The sequence below is a fragment of the Lagopus muta genome, chromosome 1 (genome assembly GCF_023343835.1).
Source record: "Lagopus muta isolate bLagMut1 chromosome 1, bLagMut1 primary, whole genome shotgun sequence".
Classification (NCBI taxonomy): Eukaryota; Metazoa; Chordata; class Aves; order Galliformes; family Phasianidae; genus Lagopus; species Lagopus muta.
Genome location: NC_064433.1, coordinates 14,070,325 through 14,094,895, shown reverse-complemented (window position 1 = coordinate 14,094,895; position 24,571 = coordinate 14,070,325). Strand labels below are relative to the sequence as shown.

The 24,571-nt window shown below is 40.2% G+C and overlaps 1 protein-coding gene across 3 annotated transcripts in view; it reads right to left on the bottom strand.

Annotated features, from left to right (window-relative positions):
* Nucleotides 1-5,930: 5,930 nt before the first annotated feature.
* PIK3CG (phosphatidylinositol-4,5-bisphosphate 3-kinase catalytic subunit gamma) overlaps nt 5,931-24,571 on the bottom strand; it is a 33,770-nt gene continuing 15,129 nt past the window's right edge. For 2 of the 3 annotated variants that reach the window (XM_048953412.1, XM_048953424.1), the window contains exons 5-11: nt 24,290-24,393; nt 21,883-22,029; nt 20,844-20,934; nt 17,668-17,798; nt 16,462-16,573; nt 13,100-13,257; nt 5,931-7,933 (exon numbers count right to left, since the gene is read on the bottom strand). In XM_048953412.1, coding sequence (XP_048809369.1) covers nt 7,652-7,933; nt 13,100-13,257; nt 16,462-16,573; nt 17,668-17,798; nt 20,844-20,934; nt 21,883-22,029; nt 24,290-24,393 — 1,025 coding nt within the window. In that variant the 3' untranslated portion in view covers nt 5,931-7,651. Of the gene's footprint in view, nt 7,934-10,704; nt 10,809-13,099; nt 13,258-16,461; nt 16,574-17,667; nt 17,799-20,843; nt 20,935-21,882; nt 22,030-24,289; nt 24,394-24,571 lie in introns of all 3 variants that reach the window. The other variant, XR_007378630.1, reaches the window with a different exon arrangement.

The window sequence follows — 24,571 nt, the reverse complement described above, 5'->3', positions numbered from 1 at the left end:
CAACCTCACCCACCCTATGCCAGACACTCCCTTTAGCTTGGTGTAAGGCTTTGTTAACCATAGGCTTTAATAAAATGTACAGAGTCAATTAACAAGGAACACCTTGCTCAGAGCAAATCACAGAGACTAAAATGGGATACACAGATGTGAAAATGTGTTTAGCATCGAAAGTTGTCGTGTTGTACACCCCCCTCCATCACAGCCCGGGAGCTTTGTGGGATTCTGTCACAGAATGATTTGCTCTGTTGCTGGCTCTCACGTTGGCTGACTGAGTCTGGAAAACTACTGTAATAATCAGCTATCAGTGGGTAATGGTTTCATTTGGGTTAAGGAAGAGCAGCCACCACTCGTGCCATGCTCTGTTGGATGCTTCAGGCACCATCACCAAGCTCCTTGGGCTCTAGTTTTGTTATACTGAATGAAGGAAATGGCCTCTGACTGGTTTTGATCAGTCTTGCTGCGGAAGCACATGGTCCATCTTTCCCTGAGTCTCAGTCCGGGAGGTCTTCCGAATATCTTTTTCAGAGTTATTGAGGAAATGGAGCTGTAATGACTGTGTTCTCTGTTTCTGTTACCCACACTCTAGAGTCAGCTTTTTTCTTCTTTCCAAAAATCTTTGGTAGCCAAGAAAACTTGCTTCTTCTGTTAAGCAGTTAACAAAAAGTCAAATAGATCTCCTAAATTATCCTGAAGAACTGATTGTCTCAAGGGATTTATTGCCTTACTGATCTTCTTTTTTTGTCTTTGTTTCTGATTGGCACTGAAAGATTTGGGGGAAGTATCTGTTTGTGTTTTTCCAGATGTCATTCTTTTTTTCAGCATTCTTAAATCATATTGTAGATCCTTTTTCTTCTGGAGTATTATTTATTTCAATGTCATACTTTATGTCTTTTAAACCTCCTTTCCCACTGGAGCAGAAATGTTGCTATGTGGACATTTGTCCCTGGCTGCTCTCGTGGAGCCTCTCCCCATATCAGTGCTGTTCTAAGTGATGCTGGCAGTTTGTCTGCTTCTAGTGCTACTTACATGTCTTCAAGTGTTATGTTTCTGGAGGTTTTGCTGTGAACTATGTGTTTTTTGCTGTGAATTATTTGTTATTTGCTGTATTTAAGCAATTCGTGGCAGGCAGTTCCTATCCGAGCTGTTGTTTCCATGTCTTTTTGAGAAAATTGTGCTTTTAATTGCTTTCTTATGATTCAGTTTCAGGCTGTATTCTCTTGATCCTGTAAGCAACACTGACAGATACCCCATGTGCTTTAGCTTTGATGCTGCTGTAAATGAGGATATTGTAATTATGACAAAGTCTTTTCCATGTACCCTTTTGTTGGCCTCTTTCTTGTGAACATAACATGCCTCAGGGAGCTCTCTGAAGTCAATTTACCAGCGAGCAGAAAGCAGCCACCTTGCCTTTCTGTGGGTCCAGGCACAGATGCCACTAGCTCTGTGGTGAGTTTTGGGTAGCATTACCACCCTGTGGTGGTCCCACATTATTACTCTCTTCAAGTCTTAATCATCCAAAAAATGGCTTGCCGAGTTCCTCTTGTTTACCTGGTTTGTTTCTGTTAGAACTGCACTGACAGCATGAAGATTTCTCCACTTTTCCAGTCAAATGTGTATTTACTATGGAGCTCACCTTGAGCCTGTTGATGCAGCATTCAGGAGGGTGAACACGGAGCATTACAGCAGGGTAAGCGTGGTCTCCTGCTGCTTTGCCCCTTGAAGACACACTGTCAGATTTTCCTGATTTGTTTTGCTGTCAGATTCCTTTTCGAAAGGGATTCAGAGCCAGTAGAACTTTTAGCAGGTTTGTACTAGGACAGGTGCTGCTGGTGCAATTACCTGAACTGTTCTCCTCAGTTCTCCTGCTGCTGTTCCACTGGGCGTTTCATGATTACTGCAGGCGGATGGGCTCTTCTGGCTTTAGTTTTAGAGCTCCAAGCAAAACCAACAAGAAATGGAGCTGAGAACTAAAGAGAAGATTTGGAGCAGCAGAGGGAATAATTGTGTTACAGCTTTATATACTGAGAAAAAGCAAATGTAGTTTCATATTTTACAAACTGCATTTATTCTCATTGGATAGTCCTGATAACACCATTACTAAAGGTCTGCTTTGTGAGAAAGTTCTTTTGTTTATCAAAGGAGAAAAGCTGAGACTGGTGCAGAGCATCACAGAACAGCACTGGTCTGGTTCTCAGTGCTACATGCAGAGACCCAGAGCACACAGCTCATCAGACGCTTGGAGCCCATTGACTTAAACCTTGGCTTCTTGCCTGAGGTTCTTGGGGTCCCACTGGGTAGAAAGGTGCAGCTGCACCCAATGGCCACCCCATGGAGCTGCCTTTCATCTCCATAGGACCTTCAGGTCTCCTCACCATTACAATGCCATTACAGCAATGGATTCCCACAGAAGTTCCTCTGAAAAATGAACGTTTCACTAATTAACACCTCACTAGGGCATAAGGCCTGCTGGTACCTAAAGAACAGTTGCATGCCTCTGAGTGAGGCATCACTTTGAACAGAAGGGTCTTTGCTTCAGTGTTTTGGTTTTGGATTCCTTTAAGTTCTTGAGATTTCCAGGTATTTTTCTCTTGAAGCAGTCAGTAACAGTGTTTTGTGTGGTTTGGAAAACATGTCATAATCTGTGGGAAAGGAAGAAGTTTGTAAAACAGAGACATCATGAACTTCATCAAAATGAAGGATCCCTTTGGCTGGAGGAGAGCACTGGGGACCAGGATCTGCTTATCCCAAGGAAATGCTTTGGTGCAGACACCGGAGAGAAGCAGAGGAGCTGCCATTCTGCACCCAGCATGCATTTCCATCCCAATGGGAAATAACGTCCCCATGTGAAGGGCTTAATCTGATCCCAAACACCTGATGTTGATTGGCATGGAAGCACAAGGCTGACAGTTTCTTCACTTTTTTTTTTTTTAATCTCAGGTAATTTAACAGGAAATATTCTTAGCAAAATTCACCCCTATCTTGAATTGTTAATGATCTATGTACCAAGAAACTGTGCTGTGGCACCAGATTTCCCACATCACAAAACGCCTGGAGCCCTGGCAGCCTTCTGCAGGGTGGTTAGATAAAAGGAGATAAATTCAAAGGCAAAGAAGGACCAAATTCTGAGCTACGGTTTTAAGACTGTTTTGCACTGTGGCCATTAACACATCTGTATGTTTTTCTCTCTCCTTTCAGAAGTCTTGCTTGGTTATTTTCCATTACATCAGATTTTACCTTCGTTGCGTGTCTACTCAGTGTTTACCTTTCCAAGCAGTGTTGCTACATACAAGTTGCCTCTCCCATGTTTCTTCACACATGTGAACAGCAGAAAGCTCTGCCCATAGGACTGCAGTGTGGAGAACATGACTGGCATTTGCAAACTGTGACTTCCAGTGCCAAATGCCAGGGAGCTTGCAGCGAGGTGTGGGATGTGCTCGTACTCGATATAGCACTCCCACCATACAGGTTCCTTTTGTTATCTAAAATTAACCAGCATGTGCTTCTGGCACCGTGCTGCTGCGGTTTCCAAAGTGACAGCCTCTTCTTTCACCTCCCCAGGAGATCGCCTGAGAGGCCCACATCTGTCTCTCAGCACTGCCTCCTCTTTCCCCAGCCCAAGGGGGGCTCTGGCGGTGTCAAAGCTGCAAGCTCTAAAGTGACAAAACCCATTCCCAGGGGTAGGAAGGGACAAAGTTTTTCTGTCAAGTGCCCACCTGCTCAGCATTAACATGCAAGACATCACGTTTTCAAAATGTTCTGTTGTCAAAAGCTAGGAAAGACACATCTTTCTGACTGCTCCCTTCCTGCATTATGCTGGGACCAGACACCAGTGCCTCTACCACTGTAGTGATGCAAGAAGCCGATGTGCTGACAGCCATTTGCATCTTTGCAAATCAGTCCTTGCTCTTAATGGTGTAGGTGCAGACAAACTCTTTCCCCTAGCATCAATCTTACTTTCTTTAAACCTGCCACAAAATTTGAAAATACGTAAGTACATTTTCTGTCCAAAACACAGATGGGTGAGCGTGGTGGGATACTGGTGCCTGAGGACAGTTGACTTCTGCACCTCTACATCCCACATTCTGTGGAAGCGGCAGCCAAGAAGACACGTGAACCACATCAATGTTTTCCAGGTACTTCAGTGTTACTGGGATGCTCAAAAGGCCAGCTGGGCCTTGACAACATTTTGGCGTCCACGATCTCCTCTTTAGAAATTTCTTAATTTCAAGACTCCGTTCCAAAGAGTAAGAAACTCACTGGCACAGAGCTTGCAATTTACATGATCTCTGAGAGCACTCCTGTGGGTTTGCAGAACGGTGTCAGCTGGCAGTAAGGAAGGTTTATCGTGAAAAATGCCCTACAACAGTAATAACTTCCATTCACATTTTACTTGAGTAAGTTGTTCTCATCTATATTTCTGTATCATCAGACACATTGTGCAGGAAGTTTTACGTTAAACAAAGCTAAATATTCTGCTAATGATAAACACCACAAACAAGTGCAACCATTGTATTCGGTGTGACCTAAATACAACACTGTACACCTTTGCTCCCTCCCAACTTCTCTTCGTGTCCTAGAGCATATGAAGAGCGGAGCCTCGGAGAATCGTTCCTCAACAACCACCATCTTTATTATCGGGCTGGAGCCAAAGCAGTGGTGAAGTCACTGCTGAGTTCAAAGCACTGATGCTAAGAATAGATCCAAATTGCTACTGCTCGGCACAGTAATGACTTGAATTTGGTCTGCTGAGAAAATATAATACATGTTGAAATAAAAAAAACCAAAAACTAGACCTTAAAAGTAACTTCAAAAATAATTTAGAAAGTCTTTGGGATCCCAGCAGAAAAGGATGATAATTGAGACCTGCTCAGAAACATTAGTAATTTCATCTCCCTGCATGCTGAGTTAGAGCCTGTGAAATACGTGGTTAGCGACTAATTTCCATTTCCCGCTTTGTAGTCCATATGAAAAAGCTGTTTTGAAGGGTTGGTCTATTTGGAGTGTGTTCCAGCATTGGAAGACTGTAGGCCCCAACTCTGCAAATGGTGCCCAGCTCTCTGCGATGGCAGTGGCAGCTGTCCTGAAGCTGCACCCTTCCAGGCCTGGGGTGCCACAGGCAGCGCCCAGCCGCACACTGACACATAGCAGCTGACAGACAACCAGCAGTATGGGTGCACAGCTGTTTACTAACAAAGTGTCAGGCAGCACACAGCTTGTTCTGTAGCTAACAAGGGGATGAAGCAGCTGCTCCTACTCCCTGAAGTCACAGAATCACAGAATTGTAGGGGTTGGAATGGACCTCAAGAGATCACTGAATCCAACCCCCTGCTAGAGCAGGTTCCCTACAGTAGGTTGCAGAGGCAAGCACCCAGCTGAGTCGCGAATATCTCCATAGAAGGAGATTCTACAATCTTCTCTGAGCCACCTGTTCCTGTGCTCTGTTACCCTTACTGTAAAGTTCTTCTGCATGTTTGTCTGCATGTTTGTATGGAACATGCTCTGTTCAAGTTTCAGGCCATTGCTGCTGGTCCTATCACACAGCAGAGGGATGCCCAGCACTGCCCAGGCAGCCTGGCAGCAGGCACAGAGAGCTCTGGAGACATCTGCTAATGAGCTCAGCACAGAGCTGCTGCACAAGTCTGTAACAAACGCCGTATACAGCTCAACGCAGCACACTGTAAACTCCACAAAAATGACCTGTCTTGGCTTAGTGTGCAATTGAGCAGTTTTCCTCTGGCTGTGGGTTCCTCACAGACATCCATCTGCATATGAAGGCTGCTTTAGGAACGCCATTCGTTTCAAGCTGTGATTAGCATTTATTTCCCTATGCTGCATTCAAACATAGCAGTAGATTTACTTATGATTTCTTACTGAGACTGCAGTCTTTAAAATATTGGGAAAAAGTGCCTATTCATGAAGGAAAAATCAAGTGAATAGAACATATCAATCAATTTATTTCTGATCTACAAAATACAAACCTAAAAATAGCATTTTACAGACAGCGTTCACCATTTACTTTGTATTTTAGTACGGTTTTAAGCCTGTCTTGCACAGAATGGTAATGTAACAGAACAACAAATTATTCTACTTTTTACCTTTTCAGATTTCCTTAAATCACTCCATCGTACGCATCAAAAACATCATTGTGCATGGGAATCAATTAAACATCTGTATTTCAAAAATAGATTGGCTCTATCTCATAACCGAGACACCAACTACAGTACATTTAGTACAAATCCTTCCAGGATAAGCTCAGTAGTAACAGTGGTAGCAGTAGTTAAAAACAGTTCTGTGAAACGATCAAAGCAAATGATAACAGAATTACAAAATTCAGTTCATCATTTAAATGTAAAGTAAAACCCATGTAAAATTACAATGGAAGAAGAAATTACATGGGCACGAGTGCAAAAAAGCAATACTGCAAGCCATCTTCTCTCTTTGGTACGAATCAATCAGCAGGAAGGACGTGGTAACAACTGGAGTCAAAGACTAATTCATGACATATAGTTATTCCTACCTTAGGCAGTCTAGGTGATTTGCAGGTATCCTACAGCAGAGAAGTTACAATTCTACTTAACATTGATCATTTTTTCCTCTTTTAGCTTTAAATATTGAAATTATTTCTTTTCTTTCATAAATAGCTTTTCAGTAGTATAGTCTCTTAAAGAATTTAAAAATAAATAGCAAAATATACACAATTTCAAAGATTAAATTTAATTCCTTATGGGTATCTCCCAAAAATATTTCTCCAAAGAATAAATAGCTTTGGGTTTCTCAAATATTTGGTAAAATGTCAATTGCTTTTACGTGAGGAGCTTTCTCTGAGGAATAAGGAAGTACCATTGAGTTTTCTACAAAGCTTTTACCACATAGGTGGAATTTCAATAAATTTACAATAATAATATAATCTGTAATATAATATGGAACTTCCTGTTTAAAAAACAAAACAAACCGGTAAAAAAACAGTCCAAAATTAAATCTCAAGAACTTCAGGTTCAAACCAGAGGAGCTTCCAGGGAACTATGAAGCTCTCTTACAGCAACAGTCAAGGTCAGCTGTGTATGTCAAGAGACCACAATAATAATAAAGCAATTTCTTTTGGCAGTGGAGTTAAGGTTGTTTTCTACTGACGCATATTGAAAATCAGAACAAGAATAAAGTGGGACAAAGGGTGATGTGGGTGAAGAACACTTGAGTAAAAGCCATCCTGATAAAGAAATAAATTTCCTGCAGGGATTTCAATATTACTGTCGATTTTAAACCGACTCTTTTTTTCCCCATTTGAAGCCTGGACTCCCATGAACAATTAAGGCAATGCCACTGAAAATTTCTATCTGAGATTGTAGGTTATCATCTGACCCAAGCTCCTCCTTCATTATTACTAAAGGAAAGAAGAAAATTGCAGGCCATATCAGCAAAGCAGCTATTTGACAGTCTGGCAACTGGAAGCATCATTAGACATTAAAAATATATATATCTTAACTGCAGGAAAGCTCTTCTGGAGAGGCAGACAAAAAAAAAAAAAAGCCTTTTTAGAAGCTGCCAGTGAGGTAAAGGCAGTACTGACTGCTCATGTATTTGGAATGCATAAATAACAACAAGTACATTCACTAACTTCCTATATACACCTACAGATAGTTTACACCAAATGTTAAGCAGAATGCTTTTCTACTCCTTGCTTGATTCCAAGCACAAGATGTAAGAACCAGTTAAATTGCACAGTCCAGCCCTTATCTCTGCAAACCTCGATCTGATCAAGGAAATGCTTTTTAGCATCTTCTTCGCTTTTCCCTACCGTCAGCGCATCCCGGATATACTCAATATCCTCTTTGCTGGTTAACTGGGGCATTCCAGTCATTAGCATCATGGAGAACAGGATGATGAGCAGGTTGGTGTGATGTCGGAGAGCTAAATAAGCCTTCACACACACATCCTACAAAAGAGAAGGATTTTCTGTTAAATGATGAGGTGCACGGAAAGGGAGGGCTTAGCAACTTCATGGGAACTTGGTATGAACTACTGCCACCGACCGACACCGTTCAGTCACCGGTGTGTCAGGGAGAGGAGACCCCAGAGAGCCGCGCATCCGAGCAGAAACATCACGCTCACGTCTGCATCCATTGCCACGTTGTTGGTGAGTGCACCTCAGGGCAACAAGTCCTGCTTTGGTGAACAAACTAATGGCTCTTTCAAATAATATGATATTAGTTGTTAAAGCTCAGCTTCACCAGGATTTCAAATTAATTTCCCTGTCATGTAATCCCTTGCTGAGACTGTTAAAAAGGCAGCAGTAATTCATTGTCTTTCTTCACAATTGGTTTCCATTTAAAGACCATGGGATAGCAAGCGACTGAATAAAGCAGCACCTCTAGGGCTCAATTCTTCATTTCATGTGGATGTCTTTAAATCTGCGGAGGTGACAGCTTGTTTAATGGAGATGGCTCTCGAGGCGTGGTGTTCTGTCACGTCTCTCCAGCTCACAGCTCTGCTTCAAACACAGGTGTGCTGCCTTGCTTTAGGACTGCCACGGTTATGTACTGTCCTATTGGATTCAAGGGATTACTGTTTTGGTTTTTTTTTCACTTCCATATATAAGTAATTTGTGCTTAGCAGCATAAACTTTAGAAGAATTAAATCTCTGCAGCTTAGAAAAACATGAAATACCTTTGGAAAGAACGGTTAATGATAAGTGACTAATCCATAAATCAGAATGATTATTTCTTACATTGAATTCATTACTCATTTATTTTTTAAAATAACATTTTAAGGAAAAGCAATCAAACGTTAGAAATCAAAATGAGGAAGTTAAATTAGGCCTGCAATGCAGTAATGGGAAGAGATGAGAAATAATTCCAAGAAGGTTGTTGCTATTAAAACCTAACCTGAAGCAACACTGATTTTTACCCAAATAAAGATTCAGATAAACCTTTCCACAAATTTATTGAATTAATTTTAAAAGTCCTATGCAATTCAAATATTTTCGTATACCTTTCTAACAAATCTCATTAGCTCTGTAGAACTCTGGTTATTTCTGACACAGTGGGTAGTTTTTTTCTTCCTCAGAAACAGTAAGAATGGCACAAATAACCTTAACATCTATCACTGCTCACACCAGCGACGTCAGACAAATGAGCAGACAGGTCAGGAAAACACAAGGGAAGAAAGATGATATTTTAAACATCTGTCTGCAAGGTTTTTTTCTTTTTCATTTTTTCCCCTATTTCTTGGGCCCCTTACATTTCCTAATAAATCCTGTCCTGAAATAAGATGAGAACTTTAATGTCAGTTCAGCTCTGGCAAAGCAGAAGATGAATTGCAGTGGCCAAAGCACAGTTTACAATGGAAAACACAATCAACTTTTCACAGGGATTATTTTCACTTCATGACACCAAGAAAAAAATTCTTATGTATATCGACTTCAAACAGGGAAATCTTGTCACTAGAGTTAGTGTGGCTTTTGTTTCTCTTGAAAGAGATGAAAGCTCTGCTCTTTATAGTCGTATCAAAGGAGGCTTTGCATTTCTTTGTGGATGATACATCTCACTGCTGAAGGTGTCTGAGACAGAAAAACAATTATGCAGTCAAGAAACTGGCATCACTGTCCTCGAAAGAATTCAAAGGATTTAAAACATCTGCACCTCCTTGTTATAGTTATTTATGCAGACAGGAGCTGAATGGAGTTTGGAATTAACATCTCCCAGTAAAAGTCATCTCTGTACTTCTGAGAAAGGCAGTGGGAACCAAAAGTGACACAAGTGCGTGTCAGGGCTATGTGCACACCATGGGATTAGGAAGAAAGCTGTTAACTAATCAAAGCCACAGGCCAAATGAGAGGAGCTGAGGAGAAACCACCCCCAACTTGTCCATGAGACAACAATGGGTTATTCTGGGAGCTTGAATCTGTTCTTAAGTATTAGTTTCCTAAGGGTCAAGTGTTTGTATAACATGGAGTGCCCAAGTTCTGTTATACAGGCCTTCAGTGATGAAGTGTACATCCTTCTTCCTTCTGTCACCTTTGTCTGACAGTCAAATACATTGGATTCTGCAAGCAAGTGGCACAACCAGAAGAAATGATTAGATCAGTACTGAAACCACAGACCCCTGTAACATCAAGTCTGCAGGGTAAAGTAATGAAAAACGAATGAATGAAATAAATGAGACAGAATGAATAAAAATGAATTCAATGGCAAAAGCAGTAAAGAGAAATTTAGGCTAACTACACGTAATAATAACTTGGTGGACAAAGCTCAAAAGTCTAGGGAGATCTACAATAAGGCTCTCTGAAGGGTTCCTACATGTAAGACATGAAGGAAAACATACATAGGAGTAAAAGAGTGGCATGGGCTTCAGCCAAAGCTGGAAAGGAAATGCCACCACGTTTCACACTCATAGCAAGAGAAATCTGGACAGTATTGAGGCAGCTGAAAAATTCACAGATGAGACAGAGAAATAATTGTCTTCTCAGATTAAATCATGCTTATCAAATGATGTTTTCTACTAAACATTTCTGTCATTTCATTAGTAGCCTCTGGCATCTAATTTTTTTTTAAAGTTATTGTGAAAAGAGCAAAAAGGGAAGCAAAATGTGGAGTAAGAGCTAAGAGAAGCAAGAAGTCACCAGCTTTAACAGTGCAGCAGTGCCAGCACAGCACTAACTGCTGTACCCTGCTGCAGGGGGCCTGAAAATCAGCTGTGTAGTTATACCTGCAGTAGCAGTTGTGTCTGACACATCTGTAGGGACCAATAGGTGACAGGACATAAAGCCAGACAAACCCATGGGTATTTTAGAATATCAAGGAGACTGAAGCCTGTGAAAACAAAGCATTCTTCTAAAGTACAACATATTTAATGTAGCTGAAGCACAAATTAATGAGCGATGCTCTTAAAAATTAATGATGGATAAATGCCGAGACTTTTCCATTACTGCTTGCATGAGTCAGCAGGCACACTGAATGAATCCCTCGCTATTTGGGAACATGACACAACCTGCTGGTTGGAAAGCAAGGCTTTCATTTTGTTTACATTTGTTATCTGAAAATATAATTAAAACACACTTTTTTTACAGCAAGATAGGAAATGCTTATCTTGCTCTGTGTCATCATTTTACTTATACAGAAGTATTTTGCTTTCAACTTTCTTTTTGAATCCCTTAAGGCATTACCAGTACAGTACAGTAGGTTGCATACAGTTTGGAACGCAGCAGAACTGTACACAAACTTACTTTTTTTTCAGCCCGTATTATTGTTTGTCTATGCCCACATCATCCCACATCAGATGAGCAGGTTATGTGTCACGGTCACTGCTCACAACGGTACAGCACATTAAGCACTGTTCCTCTGGTTAATGACACGAATGGAACTGACACTGGCACTGTCGTGGCATTTCTGCACCAGTGGGACGGTAGCAGTATTTACTTCAGAAATTTGTACTGCAGTAGAAAAATAAATACATTCAGGATTGCTCTATATGATGAGGGCTTACTGAAAAGAAGCTCAGACCAAAGTCACCTCCTGTTACTTAAGCATTTGGACTGCTGAAGTAAAGGTCATACATTCTCTGAAAAGCTGTAAGATCCATATATATGAACACAACATCTCCTCACGACAGATGCTAAGAACTTGCCAGTCTTCCAGTTCTCCACCAGCAGACTTTCATATTTTCAACTATTTCCTGCTTCCAGAACTGAGGTGTTCTACATACTGATGTAGCCTAGATGGGTGTCCCAGCCCACATGGCTGATGACTGAGTAGTGCCACCCTTCTTGTATGAAGTACAGCTGATGGACTTCTTTAAGAGCATGGGCTCAGCATTCCCACTTCCAAAGCTAGTCCTTGTGCAAAAGAAAGACTCAAAAATGGCACCTGGTGGTTTATAGTTATTTTTAGAAGTCTGGACTCAAGAATGACACTTGCCTGGTTATTTGCTGAACAACCACGTGTATGTTCACTGGGACCTGCCCAACCTGCCCACTACCCCACAGGTACTCAGTGTTAAAAAGCAGACTCTGCAGCAGGTAGGGCAGAGGGAATGGTCCATCCAAAGGGAATCCTGAGTACTGAAGTCAGGCTGCTGCTCTGATCTGCATTCTGGAGGAGACTTTGGGTAACATAGAGAACCTCCTTTCTAGTCAAGCGCAAATTTAAAGTTCCTAATGATGTGTGAATGAAGACCAGCCCAACATCTATTTACCTTTGTTCAGCCATTCTCTCAGACATTTCATTAAACATACTAAACAGCATTTTGCTTTGCTCTCTCATTGTCACAAGATTACAAAATCACAACTTGTTTTGGAGGAGCTCACTTAAAATTGAACGAACTGCAATAGAATAGATTTTTAACACTGTTCTCTTTCACAGAGTTCAGTCCACCGTTGCCCCCGTTTTGAAGGGCTCAGGCCGTCTAGGACTAGCGAATGGCTAGGGCCATTAGCTACACAGACACCAATATGAGGAGTAGCAAATGGTGTTTATTGCAACTACACAGCGATTTATATGCCTTACGTGCTTTGTCTACGCCCCTAAAGCATGTGTCATAAATCCATCACAGAGCAGGGGAGGTCCTGATGCGTGACATCCCGATAAAGCCTCCTTACCGCCTACTACAACAGTCCGCTCAGTTTACAAAACCAGAATCGTACACGGTCTAAGATTACTGTAAAGCACTGTCGAGATGCAGCAGGCCCAGCCCTAGGATAAGGGGGCAGAAACAGGAGGGAGTAACAGTGACACAGCCAGCTGAGGAACACTGACTTGTACCATACAGAATACTCTGCTTAACGCTGTCTCTCTGCAGCTACATACTGATGTCCCTTACAAAGTATTTTCAATCTAAACAAGAAACGAAGAAAAGATTGCCTGCCTGACTGCAGCTAGCTGAAGCTCTTTACTGTGGCTTCATGGCTGTTTGCATCCTAGTTCCCCTAATCCTACAGATAGTGTTCTCTTTTAGAGCTAAAATAACCCAGAAATGTATTATGATTCAGTAAATTATATTAATGCAATACCCAGGAGCACAGAGCTTTGAAGTCTAAGGCACTAATGCTCATTTCAGAGGGCAAAAAATGCCACTTAATTCATTTACAGTTAAATATTCACTTTACCTGAAATTTGTGGAAATGGAGACTTGTCTTCTTTCCCGAGGTCCCCATGACAAACAGAAAATCTGGAGTCAGCACAAAAGGAACTCTTTCCTTATTAATTCCAAGGAAGCTTTTATAATTCCCAAGAATATGGCCAAAATCAATATGAAAAAGGTTACCTTTATAAAAAGAAGTCACAATTAGGCTCAAATGCAATAAATTGCCAAGAACACTCATATGCATTTACTGTATTTCCAAAACCATTTGTAGGCCTAAACTACGACTGCAGTTCAGCAGAAAAAGACTATTTTTTCTCTCTTTTTATTTTTTTTTAATACATAATTGTGTTTTCTTAGTGAAATTATTTTTTGTCTTTGGCAGTTGTTAAAACCAGGTAGGCCTGCTATGTTTTCTAAACATACACTCACAGCTTTTCAATCACGAAATGAGGAAAGCTTGTGCCTCCAAATCCATAACAATCAGATCCCAGCACATCACTACATGGGAAAAGTTTGTCAATTATGGCACTAATTCATAGTAACTCTGGAACTAGAACACGCTTCTTCTTCACATACCTGTATTACCAGTTTATATATCCTCCTGCAGCGTACAGAATAAGTTTCCCACACTATGGATAACTTTGAGATTGCAGTATAGTATCAGGTCCTGGGAAAGTGATGAAAAACTTCACTTTTAAGGAGTGCTACACCTACAGGACTGGAGTGGCCTGCTGCTCTTTAGATTGATTTATTAGTTTCACTGGCAAACAAGATGTAAGGATAAAAGAGTATGTTCACTTAAAAACATGCATTTGTAATAATGGCATATACACACAAGAAGACAAAACGTTGAATGATGTAGGACGTTACTTAACAGCAATCCTGACATGTACCATCCTTACATGCGCCAGCATTTCAGCCACCTTTTGAGTCCTCACAACCTACCCCAGTGCTGACATATTCTGCAGACCTCTCAGTCACCTCCTTCTCCCTTCTGTTGTTCCAGACAGCTCCTGTTAAACTCTGGCTAATCTGCTCCTGACTATAAACAAATAACATTTCCTTTACTGTCCCCCTTTCTACTGACCTATCATGCACTTTCTGCTAGTACATAATATACACAGTACTGTTAATATCAGTACTATTAATATATATAGATTAATGTTGAAATTAAAGCATTTCTTTGTCTTCTTTTCCACAAGGATTTCTGGTGAACTTTTTTTTTTTTTTTTTTTTTTTTTTTTAATTGTAGTCTTCAATTAGCTCATTTCTGCCTTCAGGGTACTTCCTCTCTTCATCCTTCAGCTGGTAAAACTTTAACTACAATATGATTAATATTAAATATATGGTCTTCTGACTAAAAACAAAAGTATTTTCTGTCTCCTTGCATTATGTAAAGACTAATTAGGAAGTCACGAGCTCGTAAAACTGGAACTGAATTCCTTAGGCCAGATAGAATGCCTTCATATGTGCAGCTCAATCTGGGGTGCTTCCCTGGGATGTCCGTAAGGAAGTAATCCCAAAGTTTGTAATACAAAAAAATTTAGGGTCTTTCAGGAGGCGTGCAGCCATGTGGGGAGAAGTTTGTTTCCTCAGGCATGGCAAAAGGACAATAGCATGCTCATGTAACACATCTGCATAGCCAACTTCTACAAAGAAATCTGATTTATCACACATTGGTTCTTAAAGATTTCAATGGACTATTCACAGCCGACCAGGTTGTGCTGACCCATTAAGTCACTTGTGCACGTTCCTGACAACGTCCTCCTGAAGAACAGAGACAGACTGTTCAGTAGACAACAGTCCACTATATAAAGACCAGCAACCTTCCAGAAACACATCTGGTGCTCCTGCATTAGCCAATTGGTCAGGTGACCACATGCAGCCACCCTTACAAGGTAGCTAGCAACTCAAGTTTGAGGTAGCTCTCATTGGCTGGCACGGAAGAGCTTCCCAGCAAAGAAGACAAACAATGGTGTAACAGAGTACAGAAGAGGCTGGCAGCTTCTTCTGGCTCATCAGCAGGTGAGATTAATCATTAAAGGTGCAATCCCTTGACAATTTGACAAGTATGCTTAGCTCCGTGCTTTAATATGCTTTAATATCTCATGTTTAAATTGTTGACATTTCATTTAGTATGCTCATGTTTGAACTGTTGGCACTTTTGTTCTGTGACACACCATTCCACAGATCTCAGTAACAAAATACCACACTCCATGTATACTTATTTTCTAGGATTTTCTGGAAAGGTACATAAACAGTTTGAAGCGATCACAGTCCAATAATATTTTCATTCTGACAGCACATACAATCCCACTCACAACCCCTTTCACCCTCCAGACAAATGACTATCTGTCTACTTTTAAAACCTTTTGGCTTTTAGATCTTAAATCTAGACATAAACTTTTGTTTCGCAAGGCCAGATTACTTACTTTGTAACAAACTCATCCTTGGAAAAGAACAGCATTATTAACGTAGAATGGCTTAGGTCGGAGACTTTAAAGCCCACCAGCCCCAATCCCTTCCATGGGCTGGCTGCCCCCCACCAGCTCAGGCTGCCCAGGGCCCCATCCAACCTGGGCCTGAGAGCTTGCAGGGATGGGGCACTCACAGCTCTGTGGGCAGCTGTGCCAGGGCCTCATCACTCTCTGAGTAAGTAATTTATGTCTAAATGCCCACTGCTTTAGTTTAAGCCATTCCTCCTTGTCCTATCACTATCTGATTGTGTAAAAAGTCTGTACCATTCCTCCATTTAAGCTGCATTTAAGTACAGGAAGGCCACACAATGAGGTCTCACGAAGCCTTCTCTTCTCCAAGCTAAACAAGCCCAACGCACTCAGCTTTTCTTTTATAGGAGAGGTGCTGCAGCCCTCTGATCGTCATGGTCCCCCTCTGGACCTGCTCAAACACCTCCACGTCCTTCCTGTGCTGGGAACCCCAGGCCTGCACACAGTACTCCAGATGGGGCCTCACAAGGGCAGAGTAGAAGGGAACAACCATCTCCTGTGCCCTGCTGGCCACACCTCCTCTGATGCAGCCCAGAACATTGCTGGCCTTCCAAGCTGCGTATCTCTACAATTTAGATAAAGGTGTGGTGCAGGGTCATGTCAAAAGCCTTGCACAAGTCAAGGCAGACAACATCAATTGTCCACTGATGCTGTCACTCCATCAAATAAATATCTAATCTTATACAAAGGCCCAAAAAGGGTAACGATAGGTTTCAATATCATAGAAGTATCTGAATTTGAAAGTAATGGTGACAGAACTGGATTCTTTACCTTCATTCACTACTATATGCATAACTTATTAGATTAAAACTTAAACCTTGTGAGGTGTAGATAGTCCCCTCTTCTATGAAATTCCCCCCAAAAAACCCAGACTCACCTGTTTCTGTGATCATAATGTTATCATTGTGTCTGTCTCCTATTCCAAGAACAAAGGTTGCCACACAGTAGCCAGCACAGGAATAAACAAACCTTTCCACAGCTGCCTGAAACTAAAAATAATTTTAGAGATGTTAAATGCTTCAGTGTTAGAAATGTTCCTTCAGTCATTCTCAAATTAATATGCCTTTCTGTTGATGTGTATCAACCAAAAGTCAAACAAACTGTCTTATAAAGTACACTGTTGCACAGCAGAGATAACGATCACAGCACTGCAATGCACTCGCTATGCTGTGAGAACAGGCTGTACTCTCTAAGCCAAATAAAATTAGCACATAGTAGTCCACACTTTCTGAGAAAATAAAGCTCAAACAGGTCACTGAACCTAAGCAAAGGAGTTACGAGTACCCAAATCTGTACTTCAGTCCTCTAAAACCACAGTGCCTCTCAGTGTTCCTATATGTCCTTTCAATCTGCTCCTCATGTATCACTTCTATATACCACTGACAAAGGAATCATTTCTAAAGCATTTTCTAACTCAGAAGCCCAGCTGCCAGCTGGATGCAGAAGGCTCTTCCACAGACATGCACAGCTGAGTGCAGGGAAATGAATGGATTTTTCAAACCCGTGAGTAACACAACTCTAAACACACACTATGCTTCTCATTTACTAGGGTGCTTTCAAAAACTCTGTGACCTGGGTATAGCTAGGGTAGATTTATCTACCTATCTGTTTATCTATTTGGTGTTGTTTTGGATTTAGGATGAGAATAATGTTGATAACACATGGATGTTTTAGTTGTTGCTCAGCAGTCCTTATAGTAAGTCAAGGATTTTTTGACCTCTCACACTGCTCTATCAATGAGAATCCCAACAAGAAGCTGGGTGGGGACAGAAGCGGGACAGGTGATCCAGACTGGCCAAAGAAATGTCCCATAGCATACTGCATCATGCTTAACCATAAAACCTAGGAAGTTAGCTGGGGAGGGCTTTTATTGGCTGGGCATCACTCAGCTCTGGTGATGAGCAATAACACTGTACATCACTTGTTTTGTTTGTTTGTTTTTTGATGCTTTTTTTCTTTTCCTTTTTCTCCTTTTCTTTCCTATTAAACTGTCTTTATTTCAACCCATGAGTTTTGCATTTCTCCCCTCCTTCTGATATAACCCCCCATCCCACTTTAGGGGAGGAAAACTCAAAGAACTCACCTTCTCCTCAATGACACATCTGTCCTTGAGCCACTGGTTCAGTATTTCATCCTTAAATGCACCAGTGTTGCCAACTGTACTCTGTTGAATTTTGGCAATTGTTGTAGCATCTTTCACAATTTCAATCATTCCTAACAGAAAACAAAGAAAAAACTAGAATTTATATTAAATTTATATCAAAGCATAAAAAATACACAAAATAATATTTTAAACTGCATTCTAAACCTTCTGCATAATTTCAATAGCTTGTGAGCATCCACTTATTTTACAAGCAACACTGCCTCTTGCCCACTCCCAGCTGAAGTCAGCCAGAGCCCCTACCAACACTATTGTGGAAATACAACCTCTGTAAACCACCGAACTGAATAGCACTGTCCTTTGGTCTGTGTTTGCTGGGCTGTTGTTTGTCTCTCAGGAGCTCCAGATCACATTCCAGCTGTTGGAAAGGTTTCTCCTGCCTGTGCTCACAAATCTCCCCCTGCTGGTGAACAGCTTCTTGATTCTGGGGGAGCAGAGCTGTTACAGGAGACATCTTTTGCTTCTCTTTGCATTCTCAAGTTCTCCCAGAATAGCTGTGTAGTTCAGCAGTGTGAAAAGCCTACAGATTTTAGAGCGGATGCTAATGACAACCATTTACTGATCATTCTCTGCTGTAGAGCTAAAACAGCAGTACAAAACCTAGACAGAATGTTGTACAGCTTATTCTGCCTAAGCAAATATTTCAGGTATGTGCTGGAATAGTGCATCTCTCCCAGCAGATCGTTCTAAATAGATACGCCTCTCAGTAGGTATGGTTAGTCCTAGAGAAGACTTCAGTAACTGGGCTGCATTCATCTGAGCAGAAAGCAGCAAAAGCACAGTGCTGCCTGTTACTGGGGATCTGCGGTACTGAGGCAGGTGACTTTTACATTATGTGCCAACTTGAGCTTTTTAAATTTGGCAGTGATCCAGCACAGTAAGTAGTGAAAACTGCCTCATAAAACCACGAACATATGGCCATGCCAACGGGAAAGATAGGAAGGTACGACTGTTCACCCATGATACGTGGCAGAGAAAGTTCCTCCTCCTGAGGTCTATTTGGCAGCAGCAGTGGACATTTCCAGAACTGCAAACTGTGTTGAAAACAGATGTCTTCAACAGACTGGGAAAGATCTACACAGGAGGGGATACCATCCAGGTGTTAGGAAATCTGTAGGACATCTGTCTGTTTCCCTCTTTTCGTTGTAAAATGGGGTATTGTCCTTGTGTAAACACACATAAACTGTCCTAAGTTTCTTGAAAATATGAAGAGGAAGGGAAGAAGCAGTTTGGAAGAAAACCATCAAAAATACTGTGAAAGAAAATTTGCATGTCACCACTTTGGTTTTGTTCCAAACAAGCATAAGCTGTGTTTCAAGGTGTCCCACAGTGCATATTACTAATTTAGGCTACAGGTATTTTCAGCAAGCCACACAGAAGTGAAGTGTGGATGTGATTAACCATGGCCCCACCATGGTGCTGGGGGGATGCTGAATTCTTACATCTCCCTCCCCATTGCATCTACAAAAATAAACGATTATTTCCTTGAGATCACAGAATGGGGAACCCATTAAGAATTTAAGACAGAATACTGAAGTCTGTAAGTTGAATATAAGAACACAATGGCCACTGACAGAATTCCTACACCTTCCTCCATTAATTTAAAATATTACGTTGCCTTAAGATGATTTTAAACAAGATAAGAAAGAAAGCATTACATTTGTTATAAAAATATAAAAAAATGTTAGAAGGTTAAAAAAATGACCTATATTTACAGTTTAAGCATAGTTTATATTTTGGTATATCATGACCATTTCCTTTGACTTTATTAGAATTCTATCAATACGATTTCTTTATTTTTAAAAACACTTATATGAGAAGAAAAGAAACACTTATGTGTTGCACTTCCAAGTACTGCATCAGTGAGCTGGGCTTTCTGCACTCCTGAGAAATCTTGAAGCCAGAAGAAAGAATGATAAAAATGTTACGTGGCAATTTTGGAGAGGAAGTACACTGCAGATTATTTAAAAGAGTTCTTAATTTCACTGGGACTCAGTTTAACATTATTCCATCTGTAAAGCAAAATATACTGCAAAAAAAATAAAACAATTAAAAAGCTGGAGATCATGTGAAATAAGTGGCAGCATTCATACTGTAATGACTTTACCACTCCATGCAGTTCCTATCATACTGCCAGCTACATAGATAACAGGTGTTAACAAACTTGCTACTTTTTATTGATGTTCAAGATCTGAGTAAGCGCAGAGCACTACTTGCTAATCTGTCTCACTGATGAATAGTTCATATCAGCCAAAGCATTCTTTTCAGCACGAAAGCTTAATTTGGGCATAGCCAATTTTTCTGCAGTGAGGAGGCTTTCCTCCAGCCAGCTGTGTGACAACTGGTCAGCAGAATTAACTGTGACAGTCAATTCCCTGTTATTTGAATACTGGGAAACTGTGCCACGTGGGTGTGCTAGGGTGCATAATACATGCAAACCCAACACAGTGAGTCATGGAGCCGTCGGGATGTATACATTATGTATCAGTTTGGTATTTCTGGATGTAAGTGGACTTCTGCCAAGCTTATCAGGTTGCTCTACATACCACGACACAGTTCTCCGGGAAATTTCAAGGAACCCCTTGACTTCTCCCATTATGAACTCTACAAAATAGAAAACCTCCACTGCATGAACTCATGCTTACTGACAAATACTGCCTGAACATTCCATCAAGTGATGATGCTGCTTCTAGGAAGTACAGGGTATGGAGTTTCAGGTCAGGAAAAAACACAAATGTTTTTCTATTTTAACTCTTTTTCTCTATTTCATCTTTATTAGCACATTAAAACACATATTAAGGAAGTCACTTGCTTTCACTGTTTTTTCATATCAAATATTGTTATTAAAGAGAAACTTACAGCCGGATTCAACAGTTGGATTAGCAAAGAAAGCACAATCACTTAAGCTAGTCTAACAGTATAAAGATATCCATCAGAAAGAGCAGAAACCACAGCTAAGAGACAAATGAAGGCTGCTCACAGAAAGGTAAAGAAACTGATGTTGATTTCTGGACTGCAGAGTATACTGAATACTCCTCCTGTACACAACTTCTGTAACTATAATCTTTTGAATTTCTAATTACACTGTGTTCTCATACCTATTTTGTTCCCTGTAGAAATACAGCCATATGGTAGCAAACAGAGGTCCAAGGATTCTGCTTCCCAAATGGATTCCATAATTCGAAGAATCTAGCAAAAACAAAAAGGAATGCACAAAGTTATTGCAAGTTCACGGAAACAAAGAATCACAGAATGAGTTGGGTCAGGAGGGACCTTAAAGATTATCGAGTTTCAATCCTCTGCCATGAGCAGAGACACCTTTCACTAGATCAGGCTGCCCAGAGCCCCACCAAACCTGGCCTTCTCTGTACAGAAAGCACATCCACAACTTCTCTGGCACCTGAGAGTGCCTTCATCATCTTAAGCATAAAGATTTCTTTCCAGGATCTAATCTACATTGCTCAGACATTATTTATTACTTAGACAAATAACACTGCACAGACTTCTGACATGAGGCTAAACTTACTTGTCTATTTTGTGGCTTAAGAGAAGAACATAGAAAGTGTGCAGCCATTCAAGATTATCAGTTACAGAATCAGGGTGTTTTTTTTTTTCCTAACCTGTCCTGTGACTGTGCAACCTCTATTGCTTACAAGGTATTAATAAGTGTTTTCTATGATTTCTACATGAGATTGAACACATTAGCCAGTATATCCATTTTCCACCATAAATATCTCTGCAAATGCTAACAACCCCATTTGTCAGAGCAATCGCTGAAATATTACTACAGTAATTCTATCTATCATTATTTTTCCATTTGTAATTTCACCTATCACATACGCCAATGAAAAAAATTCTTCATCAGAAAAACAAGCCATCTTGCACTAAATAACAGACTTCTTCTCTAGAACACCAAAATACTAAGTTTGTGTGGAATATGGCAGGAAAGAAAGGTAACAGTAACTTAAAACACAGTAGTACAAAAAAGAAGATCCTGTTTTTGCTATCAGCTTGCCATACAGCTTACAAAATGAAAGCCTCCTATTTTAAGTAGACAGCATATCCTCCTCTGGAAAGTAAAACAATTTAAAAATATTTACATATTCAATTTATTCCTCCAATACAGCATTATCTTACCTGTAAAATAAGCATGTCCTGACGGAGGTCATCTCCATGTTTAAAGATGATGCCTATGGTTTCATTTGATAGAGCAGTTGGATCTGCACATTTAAACTCAAGCCAGAGGGGCTTCTTCTTGGATGCCATTACTTTACATTTTTCTATCTGTGAAAGAGACGTTTATCGTTAGGCACTGTGCTCCAACATCAGCACGCCAACCTTCTTATACACCAGCTAGAGAGTAGTTCACCAACTTCCAATCAGTTAAACCACAAGAAACACACTGAAAATACATGTAAAGGATGGTTTTCCATTGCCAGAGAAATCCTCACTGAACCTGCAAAGCTTTGAACACTGCCCATGATGAAGGGAAACATAAGCCTTGACTCTCTGCAACTGATTTTAACTTGTAAATCTGTTTCAGACAGAAAGAACTTTTAAGCCAGGAGTAAGAGCTTCTGAAATCACTGGGAAACTGCCGCAGAGCATTCTGAGATGCTTTACAAAACAGGAAAGTCACCCAATGCAATTTGCCATATTGTCTACCCTTGTGACTTTTAGAGATCTCAGTTATTACAGACTCCTTGATTTTACTCACTTTCCTTAGAAAATTGTGCAGCCAAATTCACGTGAAAATGGCATTTGTGAAAGTAATTTAACACAGCAATTCATAAAATAACAGAATAAACACTCATTTAGTTTTACTAATTTTTCACTCTTGAGAAGTTCAGCAATGAAACTACTGAAATTGTATTATTTCTAACGTTTTCTCATCTGATTATGTCTCATACAACTGTGGTACGAAATACTTCCTATTCTGGAATAATTACAGTAAAATCACATAAAATAAAAAAAGCATTTGCACACCAGTGTTTGAGAGCTGACAGAAGTGATGATTTCAGGAAAGAGTATTTCAGAATATTCACGTTTCACAGACTGAGGTTCTGAACTTTGAGTTTAAAAGAAAACAGCTTTTATCATTATTTCTATTAAAAGGGGAAAAACTGTTACAGCTTTGAACTTAACTTGAAACACCAGTTTTGCTACTAATATCTGGTTTAGACTATTCAAATTTCAGGCTGTGAGGATTTTAAGCTCATGGACAAGTAACACTTGCTAGAACAAAGACAAAATAAAAGCTTGCCAATATCAAATGTTGTATCAAACATTTCTGTTCATAGAAAAAAACAAAACAGGTGCATCTATTTTGGACATAGCTTCTTTTCTTTGTAAACCAGTTACTTCATATACCTAGGAAGACCTTGGAAGGGCTGCCCACTTCCAAAGTAAGGGAAAACTAGAAAAGCCTCAAAGATATTTTATTTTGAAGACCATTTTTTTTGTCAAAAACTTAACAAAATAAATATTCAAAATTAAACATGTACAAACCTACAAAAATTATAATTATTTAAATTAAGCTTCTGAAGTTATCAGAAATGCTGTATTTCTGAGTAAATATTGTTTCAGTTGACTTCTGTACAGACAGTACCTCTGTGGTCCTCAGCTGGGAGGTGTTCAGCTCTTTCAGTTTGAAAGCAGACAGGCCTACACGCTGCTACCAAGGCAAGGGCTTATTTAACAGAAACATGGATGGACTTGGAAAACAGCTATCAGTCACCTAGACGAGAATGCTGACTGCCATCTCCTAAACTGGATGGTTCATCTGTTCTTAGCTAAGAGAAAAACCAAAGGATTCCTTTCTTGTAGGCTGCGCATCAGGTGCAACTAAAGAGCTTTCATTGTGTTTCTTTACCCAAATTTCACATAGCACAGTAGCTTCAAGAGCAAATATACTGTCACAATACACCTGCTGATTTATTCATCATGTTTTTAAGTGCAAAACATAGGAATTGGCACAGACCTCGACAATCACATGACAGCACTGGAGGAAACAGGTGTTTCTTAACATATTTCTAGCGAAATGTTAATGCACTTTTTAATAAAAGCAACACAGTCAGCAGAGATACTGAAAAAATCAGAAATAGGAAAACGTTTGTGTTAGTAAGGCTGAGGTCTCAAATAAACCTTAAAGACACGTGAAGGTCAGACACATCCTTCAGGTAAGGCAAGGAAAGTAAGAAGAAAAACTGAACATCCTAAAATCTCCGCAGTCTGCTGAAACAGTTTTATACAGGCATTTGATATAAACAGAATTCAGCCACCTGTTAAATCTTCAATTTAACTGACATTTAATTATTAGAATTTTTTAAGAGGAGTTGTTTTTGTGTTTTGTTTTCCACATGGTAGCATGTCATCTCACTTAGAAAAATGCCATTAGCATTAGGAAGAATACTTTTTTGAAGCCATGAAATGTCATCACACTCACAGTGAAATAAGGTCTTTAGATGTTTTTACCAAAGGAAACGTACTTGCAGATAGGAGAATTTTTTCAAAAAGGATTTGTAGAAACTCAAAATATACTTACCACTAGGGCTCCTGCTCTTAGCCCAGGGTCATATGGGACTCTAAAACTTTCTGGAAGTTTGCTGCCCTGTAGTTTTTCAAGTTTTTGTCTAAGCTGTGCAATAACTGCAATTGCAAGCAAGAAAACACAGTAAAATCAAAAGTTGGAAGTAAAACCATTACAGCTAATAGAACTTCTTAACTGATGTTTAGCTAAAAACAAATCCTCTGATTAGCTACTTTCTAAAGTGCACTCCTTAAAGACATTCTATTTTGAGGAATGGAGGAAAACTCTTTAACTCCC